At 44.0% G+C, this 26,780-nt stretch overlaps 1 protein-coding gene across 2 annotated transcripts in view; it reads left to right on the forward strand.

Annotated features, from left to right (window-relative positions):
- The first annotated feature begins 2,637 nt into the window (after positions 1–2,637).
- The window catches only part of MREG (melanoregulin), a 163,076-nt gene continuing 138,933 nt past the window's right edge, over positions 2,638–26,780 (forward strand). The window contains exons 1-2 of one of the 2 annotated variants that reach the window (XM_069225624.1): positions 2,638–2,828; positions 14,685–14,784. In XM_069225624.1, the coding sequence (XP_069081725.1) occupies positions 2,756–2,828; positions 14,685–14,784 (173 nt within the window). In that variant the 5' untranslated portion in view covers positions 2,638–2,755. Of the gene's footprint in view, positions 2,829–13,541; positions 13,816–14,684; positions 14,785–26,780 lie in introns of those variants that run through there. The other variant, XM_069225625.1, reaches the window with a different exon arrangement.

Consider the following 26,780-nt stretch of genomic DNA (forward strand, 5'->3'; position numbering starts at 1 on the left):
AAGGGAGCTGAAATAACTACTCTTCCACAGAAAAATAAGCTCTTGCATGTTTTTGGGGTATTTACCATTGTAAATCTTACTTACTGGGTCTTCTTTTCCTCTTAAGAACAGACCACCAATCTTTGGTTCCTGTACTGTCCACCAAAATCCTAGATTATACCACCTGAAGGATTACCAAATGGATGCCAGTGTTAAAAGGTTACAACTTCAATGTTGAATATGTGCCAGAGGCAAAAAATCATGTGGTCGTTATCCAGACTGCCTATACTAACATCATGCATAGTATTAGTGTAGATGAAACTGTGTTATCTGTACTTATTTGGGCCATTCTAAAAGAAGAGTGGGAAAAAGACCTGATATTAGATGATACTCTCCTATCTGTCTGAGAGAAAATCTTACAATGCTGGACAGAAAATTGGAAATCGCAACCAGAAAATTTACAACCATACTAAATTAAGAAATTAGTTATCTATCAATTGCAAAATCGTATTAAAAAAACAAACAAATCATACCTCCAGAGAATATCAGAGAACATATCAAAGAGATAGCTCATGAAGTGCACTTAGGCAGAAACTTAACAAACAGTAAAATAAGGGCTGAATACCGGTTCTCACACTTGCACAGAATGGTAGAAACCAAGGTAAGAGACTGCTACACTTGTGGGATAAGTGACAAATCAAAAATCATCCGCAAGGCTCCACTCTCACCCCCCCCGCCACTACCCTCCCCCACAATAGTACTGTCCAAACACTGGAATAAATTGGGTTAGACATCATAAGGCCAGTAAATTTACAAGTGATGCAATCCAAATATTTAATAGTCCTGGTTGCCTATCATTCATATTGGGTCACCACTAATTTTGTAAATAACATAAACACCACTTCACTGATTAATTTACTAATTGATACATTTTCTGTAGAGGGAATCCCCAAGTCCTGTGTGATCGATAATGGTGTACAATTTACATCAGATGAAATGAAGAAATTGGCCATCGATCACATAAGAATGCCCTTATAATCTCTTACAGCTAACGGACTAGTCGAAATAATAAACAGATTGATAAAGGAATCATTTTAATTAGTGCACACTATAGGCAAACATATTCCAGAATCCATTTGAGACATGGTGTGGTCCTACCACACAACACTCAATTCCATAACTTTCATTCACTTTTTGATGGGCAGGAAATCTGGAACTAAACCCACTCCAAGTTGGTTGAATGGAGGAGAACCCGTATGGGTAGATAGGAATTTGGTAGAAAAGGCAATCAAAGCCAACCAAACCAATTACAAAAATTGGTATGACAAAAAGTAGGGAGTGAAGGAAGAGATACGGAGAGTAGGGCAATGGGTTTTTGTATAAGTCCCTTCTTCAAACCAAAATAAATTAAGCAAGTTTCCTCAGCCACAAAGGATCTCAAGGTTTAAACGCAATGCAGTGATATTAGAAGATGTCAAAATGTGGAGCATAGACAGATTAATGAAATGTACCGTAACCCCTAGAATTGACATTCAATACTCACCCATTAATGATCAGCTAGACAGTACGTCCAATTTAAGAAGAAGCAATAGAAACTCTCCACTGCCCAAATGGCACACTGATTATAAAATGGGGTGATATGTGTATATTCCTCCTGCATTGTGCATGACGTATATTCCTCCTTCATTGTGTCTGGCGTACCCTGACATTGGTTTTATTGGTTTAATTCTTCATTGTTGAGGGTTTCATACTATGCCTTATATGCCATTGCATATTTTTGATATTATGCAGTTAACATATTCTTATTCTATCTTCCCTCCTCTTATTTTAAAGAGGGAGATGTGTGCTCCAATGTCCTTCCTCTCCTTTCCCCCTTTCATTGGAACACTCCTCCCGAAGTTGATTTAGAATGTTGGTAATCCTGTCAAGAAACCCAGCAAGGTGAGACAGGAGACACTCTTTACTGGAATAAAGAGTCTTTACTGGAATAAAGCAATTTACCTCACACGTTTTGAGTGGCTTGTTCAATTTAAGTTATATCTGCTCTTCAATATACCAAGTCATCTATTCCTCATCTCATTTGTCGTTCCTGTCTTCCCTCCCATCTTCTCAGAATGTTTCATAATTTGCTCGTTTTGGATCTGTTAAATAAATGTGGATACATATAGAGTGTGGAGAAAATGTTAAATGTGGTGCCACGCCATTTTCAAAGGTTAACCATTCATCTGTCCATGCCTGCCAAGTTTCCCAGGTCCATGCGTGACTAGTTAGTCCAGTCTCGCTTTTTTTAAGAACTCTGGGACTTGTGGTCTTATTAATGTGTGTGTAAACGAGTGAAATAAACTGCCACAGAATGCGCCACATATTTGTGTTTTCTTGCTCCATGATATGGCAAGCCATGTCACATAAATGTGTCCTCCGCATAACTCCAATGGCCCTGGTCATGAATTACTAACTGGAGATTAAAGCTAATTCTACGAGAACCATGAGCCAGGGAGGCCTCAATGGCCAGCTCTCCATGTACGATGCTCTTTCCAGGGGCTAGGGATGAAGCTTCCCTCTAGCACAAGGACACCAGGTGGGGCGGACCCCTAACGCGTTACATGAGCCCTTTAAGAGATTGACGCTCTCCTATCACCTGCAGCCCAGAAGCACGTGATTCAGCTTGTCAGAAGAGCGAGCAGTTTTGGGTTGCGGGTTGGGTTAGTTTTCGCTCGTAAAGATTTCAGCTGCAAGACCCCTATTGTTTTTCAAAATTGGTCCCGAGTTTCCAGCTATGACTGTACAAGGAGTACCCCAGAGCCTTCTCAACTATGTTATCTCTAAGATTAAGTCCACCTTTGGCCCAGGTGAGTTTGCTTGCTTCCTCCTGGGCACCCCTATAAAGCAGAGAGGGGGGATTGCAGGGGGTGGTGTGTCTGACAGATCACTATTGTTGTTGCAGAGCCAGTCAAATGCGTATAACCTTTTATTCTGCACCTTCCCTGTCGTCCTTTCAGAAGCATGTTGGGGACTGTCTAGATTTCTCATTGTTAGTGTGGGCCGGTTATTTAAAGTCAGGTGTGAATTGTTCAGCCACTCGTGGTGTTTTTCAGTTTGTCTCAAATTGCATTGTGGCTTTCTTGGGCGCGGTTTTACTGGGAGAGGCACTAGAAAGATCGGAAGTATCTAAATACGCATTTTGGTCCCTGGGGGCATGTCTGTTTAGTATCTTAATGGCAGTGCATTTTTTTCGTAACACTTCGTATTTACTGAAAAATGTAATCTTTTTTTCTGAGTTGAAATCGGTTCTGTCAGTTTTTCGACGTCCACGCGCGAGAAGCGCACCAGTGCAGGTTTTATATTTAGCACTCTGGGACTTGTAGTTCTACTTTTATTAAGACGTTCACTGGAATACACATTCAAGAACAGAAGGAAAAACACGTACTGGAACTGGGAAACGTGACTACTTTATGTAGTTTGGCAATGTACTATGTGTAAAAGGAAATACCAAAACATCTATAGTCGTATGTAGAACACCTGAATGTTATGAACAATTACACAAACTAGTCCCTATCTTTTAAAACTATCGTTTGATAAAGGATCCTCCTTTCAATAAATATATCACGCTGCAGACAGCGCCCGACCCGCACACTTCAGCCAAAAACTGCGATATGGAGGGAATTAGGACGATTCCAACGGAAAATGACCAAGCTGACGTGTGGTTTACTCCTTCAGTCTATCCGGTGCAGGCCAGCGTGACATGATGTCGTGCTTGCACGCCCGACACAGAGGCTTTCCCAAACAGCTCCATCATGGCATCCCGCACCATCTCTGGCCTGGGGTCGCCCCTGAAAATTACCTTATTTTAATCAGAGTATTATCGGCCCCTTTGCATAAGGAGACCTGTTTGAAGTTTGCCAAAGCAATGACAACAGAAACACCACCCAATCAGAAGGTAGCTGAGGTATCTGAAGCAGCCTTGCAGGATCTACAAAAGTAATACAAACCCATGTAGAAATTCTCTTCCGCCTCCTTGTGCTTTACTTAATACATCATCGTCTCCAGGCTCTTTCAGGTGTGTCTGTAGAAGTGCAGATAACAGGGGAAGCCGTTGCAAATGTTTGAACACTGACAAAGTTGCGACTTTGACTTGTTTTTTTTAGTTTGTCTTTGCAATTTCCCTTGAATTTCTTGGCACCTTGACGCGAATTTTCCTGTCACTGCTGCACTTTGCAGATGAGCTCAAATAAACAACATATATTCACATTTGCAATGGTCTCTCGACACCCTCCTGGGTACAACTACTTGATGTCTAAGCGAAAACTACTGAAATACATCCTTACTACCATTCTCTTGCTGCAGTCCTAGGATATCTCGGAGTGCTGCAGCACCCGCCGCACCTCCTCTTCCAGAGTCACTGAGGCCTGAGTAATATGAGGAGTGGGCTTCCTCTCGAGGAGACTGATAATCCGCTCCTCCCGTTAGATTAGATCTTCTGACAGTCTCTTCTCCTTCCTGCAACTCTGTGTCGAATTCCTAAGGGGTAGAACGGCCTCGATTGGTTAGAGAAGGGATCCACACATTTCTTTTCATAGATATGCTTAATCATATTGATGCGTGTCTGTGCCCTATACAAGTATATAGAGAAACTGCATTTGTAAAGCAATAAAAACACTTCCTCCAGCCCACGCCTGTGAAAATGGTCTCTGTGCACATATTGCTCTGGGCACTGAAAGGATGCACTGTGTCCTTGCAGCCCTTCAGCTGGGTGCAGGTGACAGTGTGCATGTTGCACCAGATGCCACGCTCGCACACGACTGAACTAAAGTATCTGGTGGTCAGCAGCCTCACAGAGGAATCCCTAGTTTTTTTCTTCCTCTAAACTGCTCTGGCTACCCCTGCCATCACTATGGTGCAAATAGGCGGTTTATTTATTTATTTATTTAATGCGTTTTTATATAGCGCGGACTTTACCCGAAGGTGTCAGAGCGCTTCACAATAGGCAAAGTAAAGATACAAGAGGAGAAGAATTACAAGTGAGCCTGTTACAAAAGCAAACGTTACATTACATGAGGCAATACGAAAGGAAAAAGTGACGTGTGCAGGTTACAAGAACAAATAAAGTACGAGTATAGGGAAAAAAAAATAAAAAATTGCAATAAATGGTAGACACTCAAAACACTAAAACAATAGTTACGTTACATGAGGCAGTGGTGGCCGTTGTGCATGTATCAAAAGCAAACAAGATATAAGAGGTAGCAAATGATACGTTGTAAAAGGAAAGGTGCCGTGTGCATGATACAAAAGAGTAAAAAATACAGGTAGAGGTATAAAACTACACTAAATGGCAGACACTCAAAACACAAAAACACCCTGGGAAGGCACTTCTATAGGCATGGAGAACAGAATTTCCTATAATGGAAGGACTTCCTTCAGAAAACAGAGGGCTTGAATTACATTTGGAAGTGTCTTTGAAGGAGGAGAGCTTTGAGGTCAGTTTTGAAGGCCTGGGAAGAGGTGGTGGTCCGAAGCTGAGGCGGAAGTGAGTTCCAGATTCTCACCGCGTTGCCTGAAAAGGATTGGGCCATTGATCTTTCCTTCTTGAAAATGGGAGGTTCAAGCAATAACTTTTCTGCATTACGTGATGGTCTGGAGCCCCCAGAGAGTTTTCAGTTTATTCACCAGGTAGCGAGGGGAGGAGGAGTGCAAGGCTTTGTGGGTGATACATGCAGTTTTGTAGATAGATCTTACCTCTATGGGAAGCCAACGGAGGGTGGATAAAATGGGTGTAATGTGTTGCTTCTTTTGGCCCCATATATGAAACGAGCTGCTGAATGGAGAATAGACGTCAGGGGGGAAAGGTGGGATTTGGGAAGGCCAGTAAGAAGAGTTGCAGTAGTCCAATCTGGAGAAAACCAGCGATTGGACCAGGGTTTTAAGGTTGTGCTCCGGGAAGAAGCGACGAATTCCCCAAAGAAGGCGCAGTTGGTGTCGAGCAGACTTTGCAATGGAGTCGATGTGGGAGAGTAGATTGAGTTTTTTGTCGAGTATGACACCAAGAGATTTTGCGCTCTCGACAATGATGGGCTTATTGTTCATTAGATTGATCTGATCCATCCATGATTGCACTGGGGGATGAGAAAGTGAGGAGGAGAGGAGGAAGAATTCTGTTTTGGAGGGATTCAGGATCAGTTGATGAGTTAACATCCAGTTTTGAATGGAGTCGAGAGTAGAGCTAAGGAAGGAGAGATCGTGATTGGAGGCCACCTTAAGGTAAATCTGAGTGTCATCCGCATATAGATGATAGTGGATCCCGGATTTACTCTGGAGATTTCCCAACGGTTCTAAATAGAGATTGAGCAGTGTGGGTGCAAGTATGGAGCCTTGAGGAACACCTTGACTGACCGCTAAAGGAGCTGAAAGACTGTTCGCTATTTTGATCATTTGGGATCTATCAGAGAGGAAGGAGGCAAACCATTTGAGCACAGTGACCTCCATGCCCATTCTCTGTTGAAGAGTGTTAAGGAGAGTGTTGTGATTGACAGTGTCAAAGGCTGCAGAAAGGTCAAGAAGAATTAGAAGACAAGACTCCCCTGAATCGAGTATCCGCAGCGCGTCATCAATCACTAGCAGCAGGGCTGTTTCAGTGCTGCAGTTTTGAATGAAGCCGGACTGGAAATTGTCAAGAAGATCATTTTCCTTGATATGGCGAGAGAGTTGTTTCGCTACACGTTTTTCTGTGATTTTCGCAAGAAAGGGTAGGTTAGTGATGGGACGGTAGTTGTTGAGGTCGTTCGCATCAGCGGTGGGTTTTTTAAGCAGAGGGGTGACCTGCCCAGTTTTGAAGGAAACAGGAAGGGAGCCTTGACTGAGGGAGAGGTTGACCAAAGTGGTCCAATAGGAAAGAGAGTTAGTATAGAAGTCAATGGCAATGGCACTAGGGATGGGGTCAAGAGAATGGTTAGAGGGCTTTGTATCGAGGATGCATTTAAGGAGAGCATCGTCCGAGATGGGGTCAAAATTTTGCCAAATGGTTAAGGATTTGCGCTCCTCTGTAGGGGTAGGATGAATGACCTGATCTACAAGTGATTTTACCTTTTCGTCAAAGAATACAGCGAATTTCGCTGCTTTCTTTGTGGAATCTTCCAATTTGGAGGTTGGGGGAGAGCTGTTTGGGTTCTTGATGAGGTCGAATAGTTTTTTGGGTCTATTTTTGGTTGGGTCAAGGAGGGATTTGTAGTGTGACGCTTTTCCAAGGAAGATGAGCTTGTGGTACTTGGATCTTGCTGAACGAAGTGTGGCCACATTTTCAGTGGAGGGCGCTTGTCTCCATTGTTTCTCAAGGGCTCTTAGGAACTTCCTTTCTTCATAGAGGGATTTGTTGAACCAAGGTGCTGAGGGAGTGGGCCTTTTCTTTTTGCTTTGGAGAGGAGCGACATTATTGATTTCGACTGTGATGCATTGGGAGGTGAGTTCGTTAACATCTAGGTCCAGGTCTAGCCTTGGAAGTGAAAGCAAAGCAGAATCACAGAGGGTACTGAGGTCAATATTTTTAGTGTCACGGAACCAGGAAGTAGCCCTCTTAGGCTGGCCAAGAGTTATAGAGTGTGATAGGTGAAGAGAGAATGGGATGAGGAGGTGGTCCGACCAGTCTACATGAATAGGGGTAGCGATAGTCAGCAAGCCTGCTTTAGAAATAACAAGGTCCAGGATTGAGCCTTTAGAGTGTGTTGTTTCTGTGCAGTGTTGGATAAGATCGTTTGCAGAGAGGAAGGTGGCCAGCAAATTCGCATAGGTGTCTTGAGGCGAGCCCCAGTGGACATTGAAGTCACCCACGAAGATCTGATTGTCACTTTGCGTGTATTGGTCGCTGATGCAGTCCGTGAGTTCCTCCATAAATGAAGGGCTGCTACCAGGCGGGTGGTAAATAGCATGGAATCTGAGAGGTGAGCGGTGGTGCAATTGAAGCTCAAGAGTCTTACCTCCTGTTGGTTCTGGCTTCCAGTACCTTACAAAACTTCTTGAAGTCTCTTCAAATTGCTCCTAGCTCCCGAGATATTTTATGCTTTTTGAGTGGCAGCTTAACCTTCTACAAAAGTTGTTTTATTGTAAGTTTTCCTGGTATTTTTTTGCTCTTCTATTCCTGACCCTAATTTGAGTTGCCTTTTTTTGGCAATTGCGATGGAATTTCAAGTGGCGAATAGAAGGAACGCACAATTACCTCGGGTCCCTCTTGCTTTGATTCTTCACCATGGTGAGGCCTGCATCCCAAGACTTTTTCACCCATTTCTTTCTTCCTCCCCTTTTCATCATGTCTCTATTCCCCCAATTCTTTTTCTCAAGTCTCTTCCTACCCCTTTCTTTCTGTCTCCATTTCATTTGTTCTTTCTTCCGTTTCTGTTTTCTTCCTCTTCTCCTTCTTTCTCCGTGTATTCCTTCCAGTTTGTTCCTAGCCATGCTTATTTGGCCCACTTCGTTTCTCCCCTTCTTCCTTCCCGATCCTCTGAATCTGTTTCTTATTTTTCCGTCTCATCATCTTTTTCCTCAGTCTGTTCATGAACTCCTTTACCAGCCCTAGCGTCTTAACCCTAATCGCAGTTGTGCTATACCCTTAGTGTTAAAAGTCTGTATTTTCAGCTATATAGACAAAAGGAGAACATAATGAAAAATGGTGACCAGGAGTCCTGGATTAGCCGGGAAGGTCCCTGTTCACACCACTTGTCCCGGTTGATTTCGGGATATTTAGCTTACATCCCGGTTTTAAAAGCAGAGATACTTAGCAGGTGTTATCAGAAGGCAATTTAGTTAACAGGCATTTCTCTGGATTTTAAAATTGCATTTTAATTATGCTCTTCGTGCCTCTTCTGTAATTCTATGCTGATGAGCGTTGTTATTCCGTGCCCTGGGCTGAATAAAATTGTAGTCCTTCTTCTGTTTTTGTGAACTCTCCCGGTTTTTGGCTTTAAAATGCTGGTCGCCCTATAATAAACGTCTGTGACAGTGCTTACTGGCCCCTATGGTGCCCTTCCTAATATCTGCTGGAACGCATGTTGGGAGTATTCACAATGCAACTACTTTTCACCATGCTCAGCCTCCTGGTCGTCTGTGAGCGGGATGCACTCTATCGCGCGAACGCCCCCTCCCCACACGTCACTGTATTACCACAGCAGCAGTTGCGAGGCTGACAGCCTAGGTGGAATGTTAGTTGTCCAGCACGTAATTTTACAGGTGGGTGTATCGTTTAGCATCATATCTTTGCATTAACTCTCGCAGGCCACGTTGAGTGCCCCTGCAGACTATAAAGGTGGCGGGGGAAGAGCTTTCACTGAGAGGACTGTGTTGCCATCTAAGCTAATGGTTTCCCATTCATTGGTGGGGCCAAGGTGTTCCCCCGTAACCTTGTAATTGTATCTACCTTGGAAGACTATACATTGAAATGGGTCTGCCAAAAGCTGTGGCGTGCCCTGGGTGGGCATCAGGGCACGCCAGTACATTAGAAAACAAAAACTTAATGCCAACTCTTGCAGGAGCACAGAGTTGGTGGGGCTTTGGGGGAGCCCTCCATGTACTTTGCAGGGGGTGCCCTCGGGTTTTGTTACACCCCTGCTGGGGCCCAGGGGCTCTGCTCGTGACCTCCAAGAATTATAATGGTGTGGGGTGCCCCAGGTGAGCACCGGGCACCCCGTAAATAAGAAAAATGCTGGCTCCTGCATGACCCGAATAAATGGGGCCACTTCCAGTGAGCTGGGGAGGCATTGGGGCTTTGTGGCTCACTGCCCTTTATTTCGTGGGTTGGACGGGGACACCCAGAAAAATGTATTTTTTTTTTTAAAAAAGAGCAAAAAGTGAATAATAAATGAGTGGCTGCAGCTGCTCATTTATTATTTACCTCTCCTTCAAGGAGAGCTCAATAATGCCGTGGGAGGGCCATTTACATATATTTTGTTTTTTATTGATGTCCCTGGCAGGGGTACAACTCCATTTTTTTGTTAATATTGTGTGGGGGCTGTAAGGAGTTATGCAGCCCCCAACAACACTAGGGGTAAAAAAAGTAATTCTCCTAGGTCCCCAGGAGAACGTACGTATTTTTTTACAAGCGTTTGCAATGCAAGGGGTCTTGCATGTGCTCGACTTAGAGCAATTAGCTTTGTAAAGTACTAACCGGACTTTTATTGCCACATGAATTGGCAAAATGAAAAGTAACACAGTTTTACATAAGTGAGCTGATTTAAAGCAAAACGCCATGAGCGTGAAGGAGCACACAAAAGGATACAGAAGTTTGCTCGCAGTCAAACTTATCGGCAGTTATGCAATTATCCATGCAACAGGGTCGATGTCATGCAAAGCGCTCGACTACTGCCCAGCGAGATCATGCTGCATAGGAAGTAAAAAGGAAAATTAGTCCAGAAACCATGCGGAAAACATGGAGCCTCGTATGTTTTTAGTAGTTGGCTGGTACGCTAGAGGAGGGCTAAACACCGGAAAAGGCATGATGTATGCATGCCTTTCACAAATGAAATCAAGCGTTTTTTTTTTCTTTTTTGTGAAAGGCAAGCCTACCACCCCATGAAACTGAGGGGCGTGTGGTGGGCATGGTTAAAAGCACTCAGAGAGATTACAGCAGGCTTGAGGGCTTGCATGCTTGCGTGCTTGACCCCAAAAAGCATTTCCCACTCTGGAGCATTTGCTCTACAGCTGGGATTGCAGTGCCACCTAGGGACTGGTTGTGTGATTGCATTTAATGTGTTAAAGATGTATCACATAAAACAGTGGTTTCCAACCTTTTGACTCTTGAGGACCCCCATTGAATCACTACTGGAAGCCGGGGACCCCCAGCAATTTGTATAATTTTAAACATTAATTTGTTAAAATACACAAACAGGTACACACCAAACACTCAAATTACTAGCAATATAATTATTTTATATTGCAAAAATCGAAAACTTTTAATGGGAAGGTTGGCGCTGCATCTCAGCGACCAACTTTTCAATGTTTGGTTTTATTTAGGAAAGCTGAATCCTCAGGTCAGATTCTACATTTCCCAAACTATTTCTGTTTTTAATTTTAGGTACATAAGATCTGAGAAAGCTTTTTCACATAAATATGTATTGGGGAAAGGAAGTCAAGCCAAAAGGGCCTCTTATCTCTCTATAGACTCTGTCACATGTAATTTGTTTGTTTTATAGCACCTTTCTATTAGTGTTGGGTATTGGAGTATTTTACAGGGGACTACAAGGTGTAGGATTCACATGTCATCCATAATGGTAGGCATTTTCTAAGAGAGCTTGGTTTGGAAAAGCACAAACACATGATTCAGAACATAACACAGTGCTTAACATTGACTTTAATAATAAGAATGTATTTCAGTGCAAGCAAACCTTTTTAGCAGCATAAGGATAATGAAAGACTGGGAGAGAACATAACTTTTTAACCTGTATCATGCAGTTTGCATGCTGCTCTTCGGTGGCAGTTCATAGTTCACTGTGCTAGATTGCAGTGGCAACTTATGAACAGCACAGCAACAAAAGAATCTCTGTGACAAAAACAGTAACTCCCTGGAGTATGTACAGAAAATACTGCTCTTTGCATTGGACATGTTCGTTACAGCAGGAATATTAACCATCTGAGCTACCTTAGATGAGTAAAAACTGGCACTAGACAAAACGCCCATCTCTCCCCAGCAGGCACATTAATCACTTGATGCTTCTATTTTACCCGAAAGCTGCTGGATGTACTAGGAACTTTGCAGTTTTTTTTTGTTTTTTAACTGCTGCACAAATGAAGTAATAAATATAAAAACATGCTCCAGGTAGAGAAGTAACTTCCTGCTGGCCTAGGTAGAACAGAGGCATATTTGCTTTATTTTTTTTTCTTAAAGAAAAAATAATGTATCTCTGACTATTTATTTCACATTTTCACCATAAAATGTCATAATAAAAACTATGTAAAAAAAAAAAGTCTGATACGTAGTTCGATAAAACGTTATTAAATATTTTAGGTCATTATTGAAAAGCACACTTGATTAAAATTATTTGTAATTTTTTTAGAAAGATGATAGATCTGCTTCATATACAGGGTGGGTGTTGGGCATGGAAACGGTTTGAGGAATCTGCTGTCTGGTGGGGTTGGCTGCAGAGCCTGGCACCAGGCTGGCCCTGCGCCTAACCGTCCTCTGCTCATCGCCAAAAAACAGCTTTACGTATGGTAATAAAATGTTACGCTAAAAAAAAAAAACTAGAAATTTACTAAAAAATCTGAATATTAAAGTAACATTATAGTTAGGTGAAATCCCACCTTAAGCAACCACCGGGTCTGGTGGCTTAGTGGACTAATGCATCCACTGTAGGGGCCTGTGTTTGACCTCATGGTCACAGGTTCAAATCCTGGCAGGTTCACTCAGCCATTCATCCAAAATTCTGAGGTCGATAAAATAAGTACCATTGAGTTGGGTAACAATAAACATCTGTTATTCAGCGCCAAGATGCCTGCTGGTGAACGTGTGCTTTACAAATACACATGTTATGTTATGTAGCGCCAAGATGCCTGCTGGTGAACGTGTGCTTTACAAATACACATGTTATGTTATGTTCCTATGTGTCTTTGTGTAAGCACTAAAATGTTGTTACCTACACAACATGTTTGACATTGTCGAGATTTTATTGACTTGGCGAAGAGGAAAGCACACACCATTGTGTCACTAGTAGAACATTGCGCCCATGATGCAGAATGGACTCTTGTAGGGAGAGCCAGCCCTTCTTCTACCTCCCACTCCTCATCACAAAAAAATAGCCTTGGCTATCTCCTACAAAGAACCCCTGAAGCTGCAGATATCTTACTCTATTTTGCTCCATAAATCATTTCTTAAATTGTCGACTGAAGAGTGGAGCTACCTACTGCCGGCCCGAGACTTCCTGATGGAAGTGCCCGCAGAAAGCGTTTTCCTATAATATAGAATGTGTCTGGCTTGGCGCAGAGCTGTAGTGGGCGAAAGTAAATACCGATGAGCGCCTTGTTGCGCGCTTCTCTCCGTAAGATGAGTGGGAGTGAAGACTTTAATTGCTGGTTTATTCTGGGAATCAATATGGTCTGTTGCTACCCAAGGCCTGCTTTGGTGTGTCTCCTTCTATCGCTATGTCTCTCTGAATGAAGTTGTGACTCAGCCGGCAGCGCAAGGTGGGAGGGAACAGCTTTCCCACTTAAACGTGTGCCAGGAGCCCCCCACCACCGAGAGAGCAGATCTATTTCCGTCTGCAGCGCAGCGTGATCTACGTCAATGCCCCTCGTCTGAAATATGTCCTTTTACTCCAGCCTATTACAGAAACAAATGGCCATCAGTGGGAGGATGTATACAGCCTAGCCATCGAATACCTTAACTTTCAGTCACAAATAATGCATATCTATAGTTTTCTTTCATTAAATCTTTCATGGGCCATGCGTGTCCGTAGCACCGCACATGGTGATTTGTTGCAGCAGCTCTTTGTGTAATTTGTGATTTATGCATAAAGGAATTCACAGCGCTAGCGGTGAAGGTTTGGGGGGGGCGGGTTCGTGGGAGGCGGGTAGTACTGTCTCAGACTATCGCCTGACTCAGGCACTGCCTCAGGTGCGCAATCTGAAAGGGTTGCTTGCAGTGCCTGGAGGGCTGGGGGGAGCGGGGTTCTTGAGTGACAGTGACACTTGTTGTTTTTAGCTTTCGGAGCGATGCGTCTGTCTCTTAGAAGCCACTGATTTCAATTGGAAGAGCGAAACTACACGCCCAGAATGCTTAGTACTGTGACTGAAAATGCGACAAGTGTCTGATTGTGCCCCATATGGCATGGGGTAACTTCTCATCATTGCAAAATATATATGAGGGTAATTATTTTAATCAGAAAGGTGCATTGAAATGCCGTGCAGCTGTTGACTCCGCCCCCCTCTTGATGCGATGGGTCAAAGAAGGCTGCTCTTCCGAGCTGCTCCATCTCATCGGACGTGTACGTGTGTGTTGGCCAGGTGGCATGTTCACTCTTGCAGTCCTAGTTCTATGAATGCATGGGTTCAGGATTTATTTTGTACCGCTTCTGTTTGGGGATCTCCTCGGAGAGCTGTCAGGCGGACTGGACGCTTAGTTACTAGCGCGCCTGCGCAGTGTGTCTGTCGAGTTAAACCTCACAAACGGATTGCAGTTAGTGCTGGTGAACGCGGCAGGCACTGTCGGTGACTCGACTGTCACCCAGCAGTCTCTTCCGCTCGCTCCTCTGCACGGTCATTCCTGTACTGGCGCCCTTGCACTGATCGAAATGGGTCCATAGTTCTCGGTTGAGCGTTGCCATGAGCCTCGCTCCCTCCCTGCTCTTCAGCTGTTCTCTGGCTGCTCCCGGTTGTGATCTTTTTTGTTGGTTACTTGGGACCCGGGGTCTTTGATACAGCAGTCTGTTCTCATTTGTTCCATACTGGATGGAGCTCTGTCCTCGAGCCTTTTGAGTTTCTCTGTGCAGGTTTCAGGTCGTTCCTGTTAAGTTAGGAAGCCCCTTACCCCCGCGTATTTTTGTTTTGGTACTCTGGACGTGGTCTAGATGCACCTGGGGAGCCACTAGTAACAATACTGCGGTAGGAAGTCTCTGTTGCCATGGGAGTCTCCAACCACTGACTGGGGGTGTTGCTGTTTCTGGGGTGGGTGTCTGGTCCTTCCGTGTGGTCTCTTGGCTGTTGCTGTCACTGACCTGCTCTCCGGGTCTCCGCAGGGTCCATGGGGCTGAAGGAGCTGTTCTGTGCATTCGACTGTTGGAAGGGGGGATGCTGCTGTTTCACCGACACTGTGCACGAGAAGGCGCCTCTTGTCAGGTAAGGGGCTCTATTTTGAACGTGTCTACAGGGCGACTTCGGTGATGGTGGAGGACATCTCTGAAACACTAACTTGTTTATTCCCCTTTCTGACCTTCCCCACAAACCTAGGAGCCTTTATATTCGACACCCTTTCTACCATAACACCGAAGTACTCACTCCTTCATATCCGGCATACCATACCTTGCTGTCCTAGTTGATCTCTCCTTTACACTCTCAACTTGTACCCCGATAGCCAGTGCTTGAAATGGGGAAATAGAAGTGCTGAGAAGTGCCGGAACTCTCCAATTAAAAGCATTACGTTTTTCTTGAGCAGTGCAGGTATTTTCCCTCTCAAAATAAAAAAGTGCCGGTACTCCGTACCGGCCAATTTAAAGCACTGCCGATAGACCTATATTTCTTCTCGACGTAGGTTTCTCATTTCACTCAAAAGCCTTGCTCCTCACTGCCCTGGGTCGTGTATGCCTGTCACAGATGTGCATGGTGGTCTGTCTGTGCTCTGGTTGGTTGGTTGTCTGTCTGCCACTGATGAAGGTGGCAGTTTGTCATTCTTGCAGAAGCTTCTGCATCTCTCATCGCGGTGGTTGCCTGTCGTTGATTTGTGTGGTTTCTTATGCGTCACTCACCCGTTCTATTGGGTTTATTCCTTCCACTGTTATCGGTGCTTGTTTGTGTCTGCTCTGAGCACTTATGTCTCTCACTGCAGTTGTTTCTTGGAGATCTGCTTGCCACCCTGTGGTTTTCTGTTTGTGTTAGATTATGGGGACTTTTATTATACAGCCTATTGCTAAGCGAGGACTTTCGATCTTTAGTACTTTGTACTATCATGTAGATGCACAAGAGGGATTTTCTGTACATGTTCTTCTATATTTGAAGGAATTTTAACCCATTCATAGACCTGACACACTACAAATATCTTTAGCGGGATCAGACGCATTTTACTTCCACTTCAACCATCCATTAGTAAACGAGGCACTTACGACTCTACTAACCATACACAGCCGAACAACCATACAAAACCAATGGAAGGAAATCCTAGGAGTGTACGTAAAGGGCACCTTGGTTAAGTAAGTGATTTGTTGCTATACTAATGATAAAGGCGCTGGACATATTTTGCCTTCTGGAACTATGCAGCACTGCAGATAAGGACGCACGGGCCCTCCAATCTTCATATTCCACTGCCACCTCTACATAAACGTAACCGGTCCTCAGCGCTCCCTCTCTGCTCTCAAAGGCCTGAAAGCCTTCTCAGTTGCGAGAGCGTCCTAGAATGGGAATTCGCAAAGGCTGTAATTGCAGGTGCACAAGTACTTTAACTCCAGGGATTTTCGCAAACTCTAACCATTGCCATTGTTCCTCCAGTACTGCACTCTCTTCCCAAGAGAGAGCGCTAAGGTACTTCAAGCTGCTGTGTGCTACTTCATTGCAGCGCGTACACCTCATGAAATGGGAAAGGAATCCACTGCGTATCTTTTCCCATCAATAGTAAAAAAAATATACAATGTGTGCATTATTGCCTCTTCGTAGAAAGAACATCTCCTTCAATGTGTCCCTGTTGGATTCACACACAATTTGACAGTTACATGTTATAAAGTATTTAATTGATAGCTAAGAATCAAATCACAAACAGCTACAATGTCACACTAATTCACAATTATTAAAAACATCATGGCACAACTAAAAGAGTTATTAAAACACTAGAGAAACTGATGCTTGAGTGACCGTTTTTTCTGAAATACATTTTTTTAAATCTAAGCATGCTAGAAAAAAATAACATCTTACAGACTTGTCAAGCACTTCCCCAGTAGCCAGCATGATTGTCACATACATCCTCTCACCTTGAAGTCAGGGAAAGAAAGGTAAACACCATGCTCCCTGGAAAACACAACCTGACATTTGTCCTCTGTCTTTGAATGCACAGCAAATGAGACCAGATAAGGGCAAGAGTTAAAGGCCTGTTTACAGAAGTCCAGTACTGATGGAATAATATAGTAAATTCGGTTTGGTAAAGTGAAAGCACAAACTCCAGCTTGGCAGCCTAAAATGAGTAGAGCCAGCAAATAGAAAGCAAGCCAATGTGAGTAACAATCCACAAAGCCAATGACAAGCAGTGGTCAGATTGCATTCCCAGGGAAGCTTTCCGAAATGTCCCCAAGTTGTCGTTAGCAAACCAGACAGCTGTGCTGTCTGGTAGGCTTCAACCTAAAATGGGCAGGCAGATATGTGGCCATTTCTCCAAAGGCACTTACGCCCCAGGGTCGTTGAAGAAGTTTAGCAACAACAGAGACACCGTATTCTCTGCCGTGGCCAAACAATATCCACCCACAATCAAATTAGGTGGGATGATAACTACGTTGTCAGGGAGAGAACTCTGTTGCATGCACACTGCCACTGGAATCAAGCTATTTATGTGTCTGATGATGACGACTAACTAGAGTGAAACCAGTCCTGGGTTGCTTATATTCCTCATCAGGGAGGGCAGTGCGAGCTGAACTGTTCCCATTGGAGCAGGGCCAAGACTGATTTGCATGTAGCTGGGTCCAAACTGAAGTGGCATGGTACGCTAAATAACTATGGACTGGGATGCAAACCCAATTAATTACCAGCCGCTGATATTAAATCTAGTATTCCATCCATCACTTTTTTGTATATTTCAAGGTGTCCCCCTACGTGGGATTGGTATGCTCAGAAGCAGGTTGTGTGCACCCTGTCACCAGAATCCAGCTATAGCTGTCTGATGAGCCTGAACTGGGGTGAAACCGGTCTGGGTTGTTCGTATACCAGTTCAGGAAGGATATGCCTGGCAGTTTGGGCTGGATTTTTCACATGAGGAACAGAGACAGGACTGATTTGCATATGGCTGGGTTCAAACTGGGGCAGCGGGGTAGGTGAGACATGATGGATTGGAATCCTCCCCTGAACGATTGCTAGTGGCTGAGGTTAATTCAAGCATTCCATCACCATGCTGTTTTTGCATGTTTAGATGGAGGCATTTGTTTTCCCCCCTTTTTTTTATTTATTTTTTTTTATTTATTTTTTTACTTATGATTGCGGTTAAAAAAAAAAAAACACGTTTGTCAAGGCCAGACAATATTGTTTTGCCAATGCCTGTTGCTTTGGGGATTGAGGGATTCTCATTTCAAGTGTCTTCTGGTATTGTCCAGGTCTAGAAGTAAGATTCTAATTTGTGCACTATATAAGTTGTTAGGCAAATGTGTCAGCTGGAATATCTTCACTTCCTTTCCAATTGTTTTATCTCTGTTTCACCTGATTGGAGATCAAACAGTAGGTGTAATTGAAACGTGCTAGGAAGTAAAAGCAGAAGGTTGGTTTTGACTGGGGATAGTGTGTGGCATTTTCTGACACTCTTTGATCGTTTTGGCTAGAGTTATGTTTTCTTTCCAATGGTTTAACTTTCATTTGTCCTTGATCAGGATTTTGCCAGTGTAACTTACTGCTAGGAGGTGTTGACTAATGTTTGTTTGACTATGGGTTATCTATAATTCATGGCTATCAGTTTGCAATTAGTGCCGTGCTAAATAATTCTGCTGGTTTAATAGGGTGAAGTTCAACTTTTGCAATTATGATATTGCAATTGTTTTTTTTTTTTCATTCCCAGTGATTCTCCTAGCCAAACCCTTCTGTTTTTTTTTAATTTTTTTTTTTTCAGGAAAAGGAGCTCAAAAAAGCACAACAACTGTGTGGATCACTACTGCCTTGTGATTTGTCATATGTTGCAGAGTTGTATTGTATTGATTAGACTTGCAATCATATTGCAAGGAATGGCAGTCCTATGCTCCAAACATAGTATCAGTGCTCCTATGTAAAATCCTAGGGATCCAGCGTGCCGGCTTATGCTATAGAGTGTCGTTTTTATGCCTCAGAAGTGCTGTGACAAACATTAATCTTAACCACACTCCCCAGATGTGCTGACACATGCAACAAAGATCCAGCAAAAGCCCAGATTGTGCTCTCCTTTGTGAAAAGGAGCCTTCAAATGGCATATTAGTTGTGTCCAGACGAGACCAATGTATTAAGGAGCTGTTGTGGTTGTATAGATATTAATGCCACATGTCTGATTACGTTTTGAGGATTAGAGTAGTAAGCAGAATGTGACGTAAAGGGACTTCTTTTCCAGGCATCTTGATAGGTGTCATGCAGATGTGATCTTGTACTGTTTCAAATGCGACCATAACTCAGCCCCTATTTTCGTTCAGTGAGATGACAAATTAATCAAAAGGGACAGGATTTGTTAAAAAGAGCTTGCATTCTGAGTCTCCAAAAAGGCCTTCAGGTGGTCCTAGGGAGCTTAGATTTGGGGCCATTTTCCTCAAATTTGGCTAAATCATCATGGTGTGAGCATAAAGAATTACGCTCTCAGCAGATCAGAGCATGGCTTAACGAAACTCCATAATGCCTTGGCATCTAAGCACTATGCCATGTGAAGGCCTTTGTGGAAACTAGTCTCAATATAGCGTTGAAACATTGTTCTACTTTGTGGCCCCTCAGTTTGTACAATCAATATTCCAGGGATAATAGGCCAGATGCACCTCTCTCACACTAAGAACAGTTCACTTATGTACTGAGCAGTCCTAGTCTGTTTGAGCATCACCACAGGTATGTCTAGGAGTGCTGGCATTTTTTACATCACCCTTTCCAAGTTTGCCTTGTTAAACTGTTAACAGTACCTGCAATTTCTTGGAAGAGTCTTAAACGATAAGAGACAAACCCCTGAAGTATTAGAACAAAGCCCACGATAGTTACCTCGTCATGTAAAAGTGTACTCCGGCATATAATATTAGCTCTGACAGTGTGCCATTTTCTGACATAATTTTTAAAAATTTTGAGGGGCTACTGTCTGGCACAACAACAATTAACGGCACTATGTCTGGCACATCACTGACAATTGGTGTTGTAGGGTATACAATTTTGCTGTGTCTTTTTCGGGTATGCATTGTTATGTAAACGCAGTTAGTCCTTTGTCGTAAGTGTGTTTGGTTGCGCTGCACCTAGTGTTTTGTATCTAGCACACTATATTCTCATCGGTCCATGCAGGGCCTGCTCCTGTGGTGAAACTGTATTCTTGTTGTAGTGTAGGCTCTTAACTATTGGGATATTTCTTCCTCAGAGCAGCTTGTGAAACCTATGGCTTTTGGTAAAAAAAAAAAAAAAGTGCCCTAAACTGCACTGTATTGAATGCTCTTAGGGATGAGGATGTTAGGAGGGAAGGCTCGATCCCTATAATGTGGGCCCACATGGAACAGTTCCGGCTAGCTCAAAGAATACCTACAGCATCAGTAATCTAGTACTGAGAACTCTCTGGAGATTGCCCCCCACCCGTTGTCGGGAGGAGGCATCAGTAGTTTGGGGATCTGTTTCTCATGCTCTCTGTCCCCAGTAGAAACGCAACAGGATTTGGTGAGCCCTCTGGTCCATAATTACAATACAACTCCTCACTGGCCAGATCTTCAAAAGTGCATCTCATTAATTGCACCCAATCAGAAATCACTCAATCCACATAGTGATACTTATACACTCAGGTTATTTTCTATCTTACCATCTGTACTGCGAAGTAAAATAAGCTTTTAAACACCACTGATCCCTTAAAGGACCTTTCCTAACTCCTTTGAGTGGGTGGTGTGCCCACGATGCCATATATAACCGTAGTTTATTCACATCCCTATGCTTTCCCTACACATAAGATGGAGCACATTATGCTTGTGCAGCCAAGGTAACGCCTTTCTTGTGGGGAAAATAAAGCTACAGATCTATTATTTCCATTGCCCCAACGCTGGTCAAGTTTATGGAAGTTGAAGGCTCGCCTCTTTAAAACACCACAACACAATGCAGTAAGAGTCCACAAACCACTTACCTCTCCAATCCAGTGCTTGTCTTTGATCCTGTACTTTTGACTGGGATGGGATCAATGTATAGAAATATCACATACATACACTCATACTAATGAAAAGGCACCCTTGTTGTAATTATGCCCCTATTCTGGTATACATGGTAATAGTGCACCAATCCCTGGAAGAAAATAACTGGGTAACAAAGTTTACCAACTGTGACAATTCCCCCCTCCTCCTCCACCACCCCCCCTCCCAAAATCCTCCCCTCCCACAATCCTCCCCTCCCACACCGAAACATAGTTTTTGCTTCTATTGAACACTAGTTCTGCTGATGAGCTCAATGGATTATTTCAGACAATTTCAAGTGCCCACTACCCAAAAAATTTCCATTCCCTACCACTGCTACTATGTGACATAAGAGAAAGCCCTCTTCAGGTGCACCATCTTTCTGTTGGATTTGGAATCCTTTTCAGCAGGAGCATTTTAACTTGTCCCATTTTTCTGACTGCCTGTTTGCCCTCTTGTTTCCATGCTTCAACAAACCTTAAGTAGCCTTTGACCTAAACGCTTGATTAATGTCTCTCGTCTTTGCTTCCTCTGTATGGTAGAAAATATTAATTTTAGTTAGTTGACAATTTCAATCACAAACTACTAGGTTTTTATTAGGATTACACGCAGCACCCTATACTGCATGCCCAGATGCCACCCAGGATAATTACAAATTACTGGCTGTATCTCAGAAATTGAATACATCCAACCTCACCCCTGAGTTTCCTGACCAGTGCTTCCTGCAAAGCCCTTCAAAGCAGTCCGCAAAGGGGAAACTCTTCACAGGGTTTTCTCCCCCTTCTAAGTTATTGTTAAGGTTAGTGGCAGCAGCTTGGCCTGACTCATAAACAGGTCTTCCTGCTGTTGTTCACCCACATTACAAACTGCCAGGCTCTTTCCTCCGGAAATTCTAGGGTCACTGACACTGCAAGAACATGCTATGGGATATCTATTAGCTGCCTTCATTCGGGAAGCAAGTAGTAGGTCCACTACATCCCCAAGTTCCTTGTGCACTGTACTGCTTCTGATCGTTTGGTCCTTGAGGATGAAATTCCAGCATTTGCCTATGCCCAGTTTGCTCTGAATCTGGACCTCTGTATACCAATGATATAATCAACAACAGGAGTATGTGACCCCTTGATATGTCATTCTTTGAAAAATGTATTTCAGTATGCTCAGCTATGACTGTCTCGTCAACTATTCCATCAATGTAACCTACATGCAGCTTTCAGTAAGTGCACTACTACCATATTGTCAGATTAAAAAAAAAACACACACAAACTTATCTCTTTTATGGTAGTTGGTCAGCTCCCAGCTCTAAAACCCTCTATCTCCTGGAGTAGATACATTTTTCAACACCTCACATAATTGCCAGTCTAGCCTTAATACCCTCTTACCTTGAAACACTAGTTTTGGACTAATGTTCCTCCTTTGTGACTCGAGTAGCCTGCCACAACTGTACCTTAAACACAGTTCACAAATTGAACAGCATAGTGAGGTTGTTTTTAAGACTTGACTTTGTGTGAATATAAATATATAAAATATGGTGACTGTTCAATAAAGTCCTGCATTAACCAATGCCTCAGCAACCACCAGCTCCTTGACTCCATGCAGTCTGGTTTCAGGTATAACTACAGTACTGAAACTGCACTTTTCGCTGCCACCAACAACATCTGCATGAACTCTGACAGAGGACATGGAAGCCCTTAGTCTTCTGGACCTCTCTGCAGCATCTGACATAGTCTCATGCCCCTTTCTCAACAGGCCCCTGCACAAAGTTGACTTCCAAGGATCCACTCCTCTGGATCTACGCCTTCTTAGCGGATAAAACACAAGCTGTCATGCTGGAACTTTACTCCTCGGACACCCACAAACTCAACTGCGGAGTGCCTCAAGGTTCATCACTCAGCCTCATCCTCTTCAACACATACATGATTCCTCTGGTCAACTTCATTTGTGCAGATGACATCAACGTCTACTCCCCCACTGACGACACAACTCTTACTCTCCCTCTGTGACAAAACTCTCATTGCAAGAAATAACTTCACTGCCTGCATGACAGAAGTCGCTAATTGGATGAAAGCCAAATGTCTGAAGCTCAACACGAAAAGGCAAAAATAGTGATCTTCGACAAAGATCACCTCACTAGGGGACACCAACTGGTCAAACTGGGGCCCTCATCCAGCACCCATACCAGGAACCTTCAAATAATCATTGACAGCAAACTGGACGTGACCGCACAATTAATTGTTGCCACTGAATCTTTATTCCTGTTGCACCTGGCCCTTTTTGCAGAGTCATCCCCAAACTGTTTGCCTCCTTCCTCCTATTTTTTTGTTTTTCTGACCATTTGTTGTTGGCTATAGGACTCTGGGCACTTTATCACTGCTAACCAGTGCTAAAGTGCATATGCAAATTGTATTGGTGATTGACTTATCCCTGATTGGCATATTTGATTTACTAGTAGTTCTCTAGTACAGTTCACTAGAGGTGCCCAGGGCCTGTAAATCAAATGCTACCAGTGGGCCTGCAGCACTGGTTGTGCCACCCACACGAGTAGCCCTGTTAACTTGGCTCACACCTGCCACTGCAGTGTCTGTGTGTGTGCAGTTATTTAAGCTGCCAATTAGACCTGGCAAGTGTACACTCTTGCCAGGCCCAAACGTTCCCTTTTTAAAGTCGAGCCTGCGTTGCATGCGCATGCGTTTCGTTTGCAAGACACTTTAGGAGATAGAAAAGGGCTCGGAGCCCCGTGCATGTCACGTCAGTGTCTTTCATTGGTTCGTGGGCTTGCCTGTTAAAATCTGTTTGCTTTCATTAGTGGAAGGGACACATATGTCATGCCTTTTCCGGTGATTAGCCCTCCTCGAGCGCAGCGACCAAGTACTGAAAAGATGCAAGGCTATCTGTTTTCCGTCAGGTTTGTGGACTACTTTTTATCTTTTTTCGCAGCGCAATCTCCCTTGGCAGAAGTCGAGCGCTTTGCATAACATCGACCCTGTTACATAGTTAATTGCACTTTTGCCGGTTACGTAGACAATTGTCGATCGGTTTCACTACAAGTGAACTATAGCAGCGCAATTGCGCTGTTTGTGTCCATTTTATGTGGCAAGAAAAATCCAGTTGGGAGTTTACATATGCTAATAGCTCTAACTCGGAGAAATGAGAGACCCTATTGCATTGAAAATGCTTGTTCTTCATGTAGTGCACCCCTAAGGTAGGCCCTAAGTAGCCCAATAGGCAGGGTGCAGTGTATGTTAAAGGTGGGACATGTACCGGTGTCTTTCACATGTCCTAACAGTGAAATACTGCCAAATTCGTTTTTCACTGTTGCAAGGCCTATCTCTCTCATAGGGTAACATAGGGGCTGCCTTTAAATATCTTTTAATTGCAGTTTCCTTTTGGGAGCAGATAGAAATGTGGAGTTTGGGGATCTCTGAACTCCCAATTTAAAAATGCATCTTTTGGTAAAGCTGTTGGGCTGTTTGTGAATCCCCTCTAGACATTGACACAAAGGGAGCTGGGGTTTAGCCTTCATATTCTGATGGGCCATCTGGGCTGGAGTGGAGGGAGGAGTGGTCACTTACACCTGAATGGGCTGTGCCTGCTCTCTCACAATGCAGTCTCCAATCCCCTGGTGTGAGTCTAGGGCCAGGCCTGGGCAAGACAGGATCTTGTGAACAAAAGAGACTTTCCTTTTGAAGTTTGCCTACTTCAAAGGCAGAAAGGGGTATAAGTAGTGGACCCAAAACCCCAGATTCTCAGATTTTCTCCCAGAACCAAGAGGAACCTGTGCCAAGGAGAAGAGCTGGAGGAGGAGTACTGCCCCTTTTCCTGTGACTGTCCTTTGCTGGGTTGGCCTGCAGTTGCTGCTTCTGCCTGAAAGAGGATAAAGACTGGACTTTATGGTATATTAATGCTTGTGAAGAATCTCCAAGGGCTAGTCCTGAGCTTGCCTCCTGTTGTTGAAGTCTCATGGCCATTAAAGACTTCCTCTGCCAGCAGCTGGACTCTTTGTGAGAATCCTGCCCTGCCAAGTGGTGCCCTATCCAGTTCCTGGGCCCCTGAAAGGTGAAGCTGGTAGAACAAGGACTGAAATCCACGCAGAGGAAGCCGTGCAGCAAAATTTTAATGTACCACCTGCAACTCAGCTGTAAAAAAGATGCGACACCCGCCTCACGGCTGAAATGGACGCACCATCTGCATTGCAGCTGGGAAGTCGATGCATCACCTGCATCGCGACTGGAGAAATGATGCAACACCCGCTCCTGAAATTGATGCATCGCTCTCTTGCGAAAGACACATCCGCCTCGCTGAGAAAAAAATGATGCACGGCCTCATTTAGGAGTAAGGAATTGACGCATCACTGACTTTTCCGAAGTATACCTGTGCAGCTTTATTTTTTACGCAAACCAGGTACTTTGTGTAACAGCAACATTTCCATTGCTTCCTCTAGAGTAAGGCTCTTTTTACATTAAAAATTCATAACTTGACTTGTGTATGTTGGATTTTTGTCATTTTGGTCTTGTTTGATTTCGATAAATATTGGCTATGTTTCAATACTGCTGTGGTGTTCATTTTGTAGTGTTTTGCACTGTATTACTGTGTGTGGTGGTACAAATACTTTTACACATTGCCTTTTGAGATAAGCCTGACTGTTTGTGCCAAGCTACCACGAGGTGAGCAGGGGTTATCTAAGTGTGTATCTCCATTGCCCTGACTAGAGTGAGGGTCCCTGCTTGTACAGAGTACAAACTGACTGCCAACCAGAGAACCCATTTCTAACACTTCCACACCCTGATTTTTCTAGTATGGCTCCCAAGCAACACAAGAAAAACTGTCACTCACACCCTAGTCACCAGCAAGTTGGACTATGAGAAAACCCTCTATTCTGGAACAACATAGCAATTCATTAGAAGACTACAACCCATCCAGAACTCGCAAATAAGACTCACCCTCAACCTCCTTCACAGAATTCACATCACACCACACATCAGGGAGCTCCACTGGCTCACTTATTTCAAACTCCTCACACACATTCAAGACACTATACAACTTAGGCCCCACCTGTGAGAAAGTGCCTCTTTTGACATGGTTAGCCCTCACCTTTTGCCTGGTATATGATGTGGTTTAAAAGTTGTAAGTTCCATGGGCCCCTACGAAATAGGTTCCCAGGGTCAGATCTTTCACAAAACTGTTGTGATGCATTGGTAACACCGTTGCTGCCACTATAAGTCCCTAGTAAATGGTACCTCAGGTACCCAGGAATGGGGTACTAAGGGTAGGTCCCTGAAGGCAGCACCACAGATTGTGCCACCCTCTGGGACCTTGCATCCAAGTGCACTCGGCCACGCCATTGCAGACTGAGTGTCTTGGTGTAATCCTAAAATGCAAACATGACCTGGCACACAGCCTATGTGACATGCCCACTTCACACTGCATGCACTATAAGTAAGCCATCGCTGTGGCAGGCCTTACAGCCTGAGGCAGGGTGCGCTATAATGCATGTGTGGTCATAGGTGTATGAGCAATATACCCCTGCTGTGTCCTTGTCAAACTTGGGGCATACTAAGTGTACAGAGCTGATATTTAAATGCATGTGTTGGACACAATGCATTTAGATAAAAGCCACTCTGAAACCTGGGTTGTTTAGTAGCAAACAACTCAGAACAACAAATCCAAACTGGTACCAGTATTGAGTTTATGCAAAATGTACCCAGGGGCCACCTTAGAGGTGACCCCTGTAAAACTAAGTAGCCCTGGCATGGTTGCTGGCCGGTCGGTTCCAACCAGCCTGCCACCACCCGACAAGGTTCTGGATCCTTAGGGTGAGGGCCTTTGCTCTCTGGGACCAGAAAACAAAACCCTTCCTGGGCAGAGGTGTTACACCTCCTCTCCCAGGAATGTACACTGCCCTGCCTGCCTGCAAGCTTCAAAGCGCTTGCTGCCCTTGAAACTCGACCCCCCTGCCCTGTTGCTAGTAGCAGATGGCTGCCTCTGTTGCAAACCCTCACTTTTGGCTGGAGCAACGGTGGGCAAATGCACAAAGACTAGGAGAAGTGGCCACCCTCTGCCTGCACTACCCCTCAGGTGAAGCAA

This window comes from Pleurodeles waltl, chromosome 3_1 (genome assembly GCF_031143425.1).
Source record: "Pleurodeles waltl isolate 20211129_DDA chromosome 3_1, aPleWal1.hap1.20221129, whole genome shotgun sequence".
Taxonomy (NCBI): Eukaryota; Metazoa; Chordata; class Amphibia; order Caudata; family Salamandridae; genus Pleurodeles; species Pleurodeles waltl.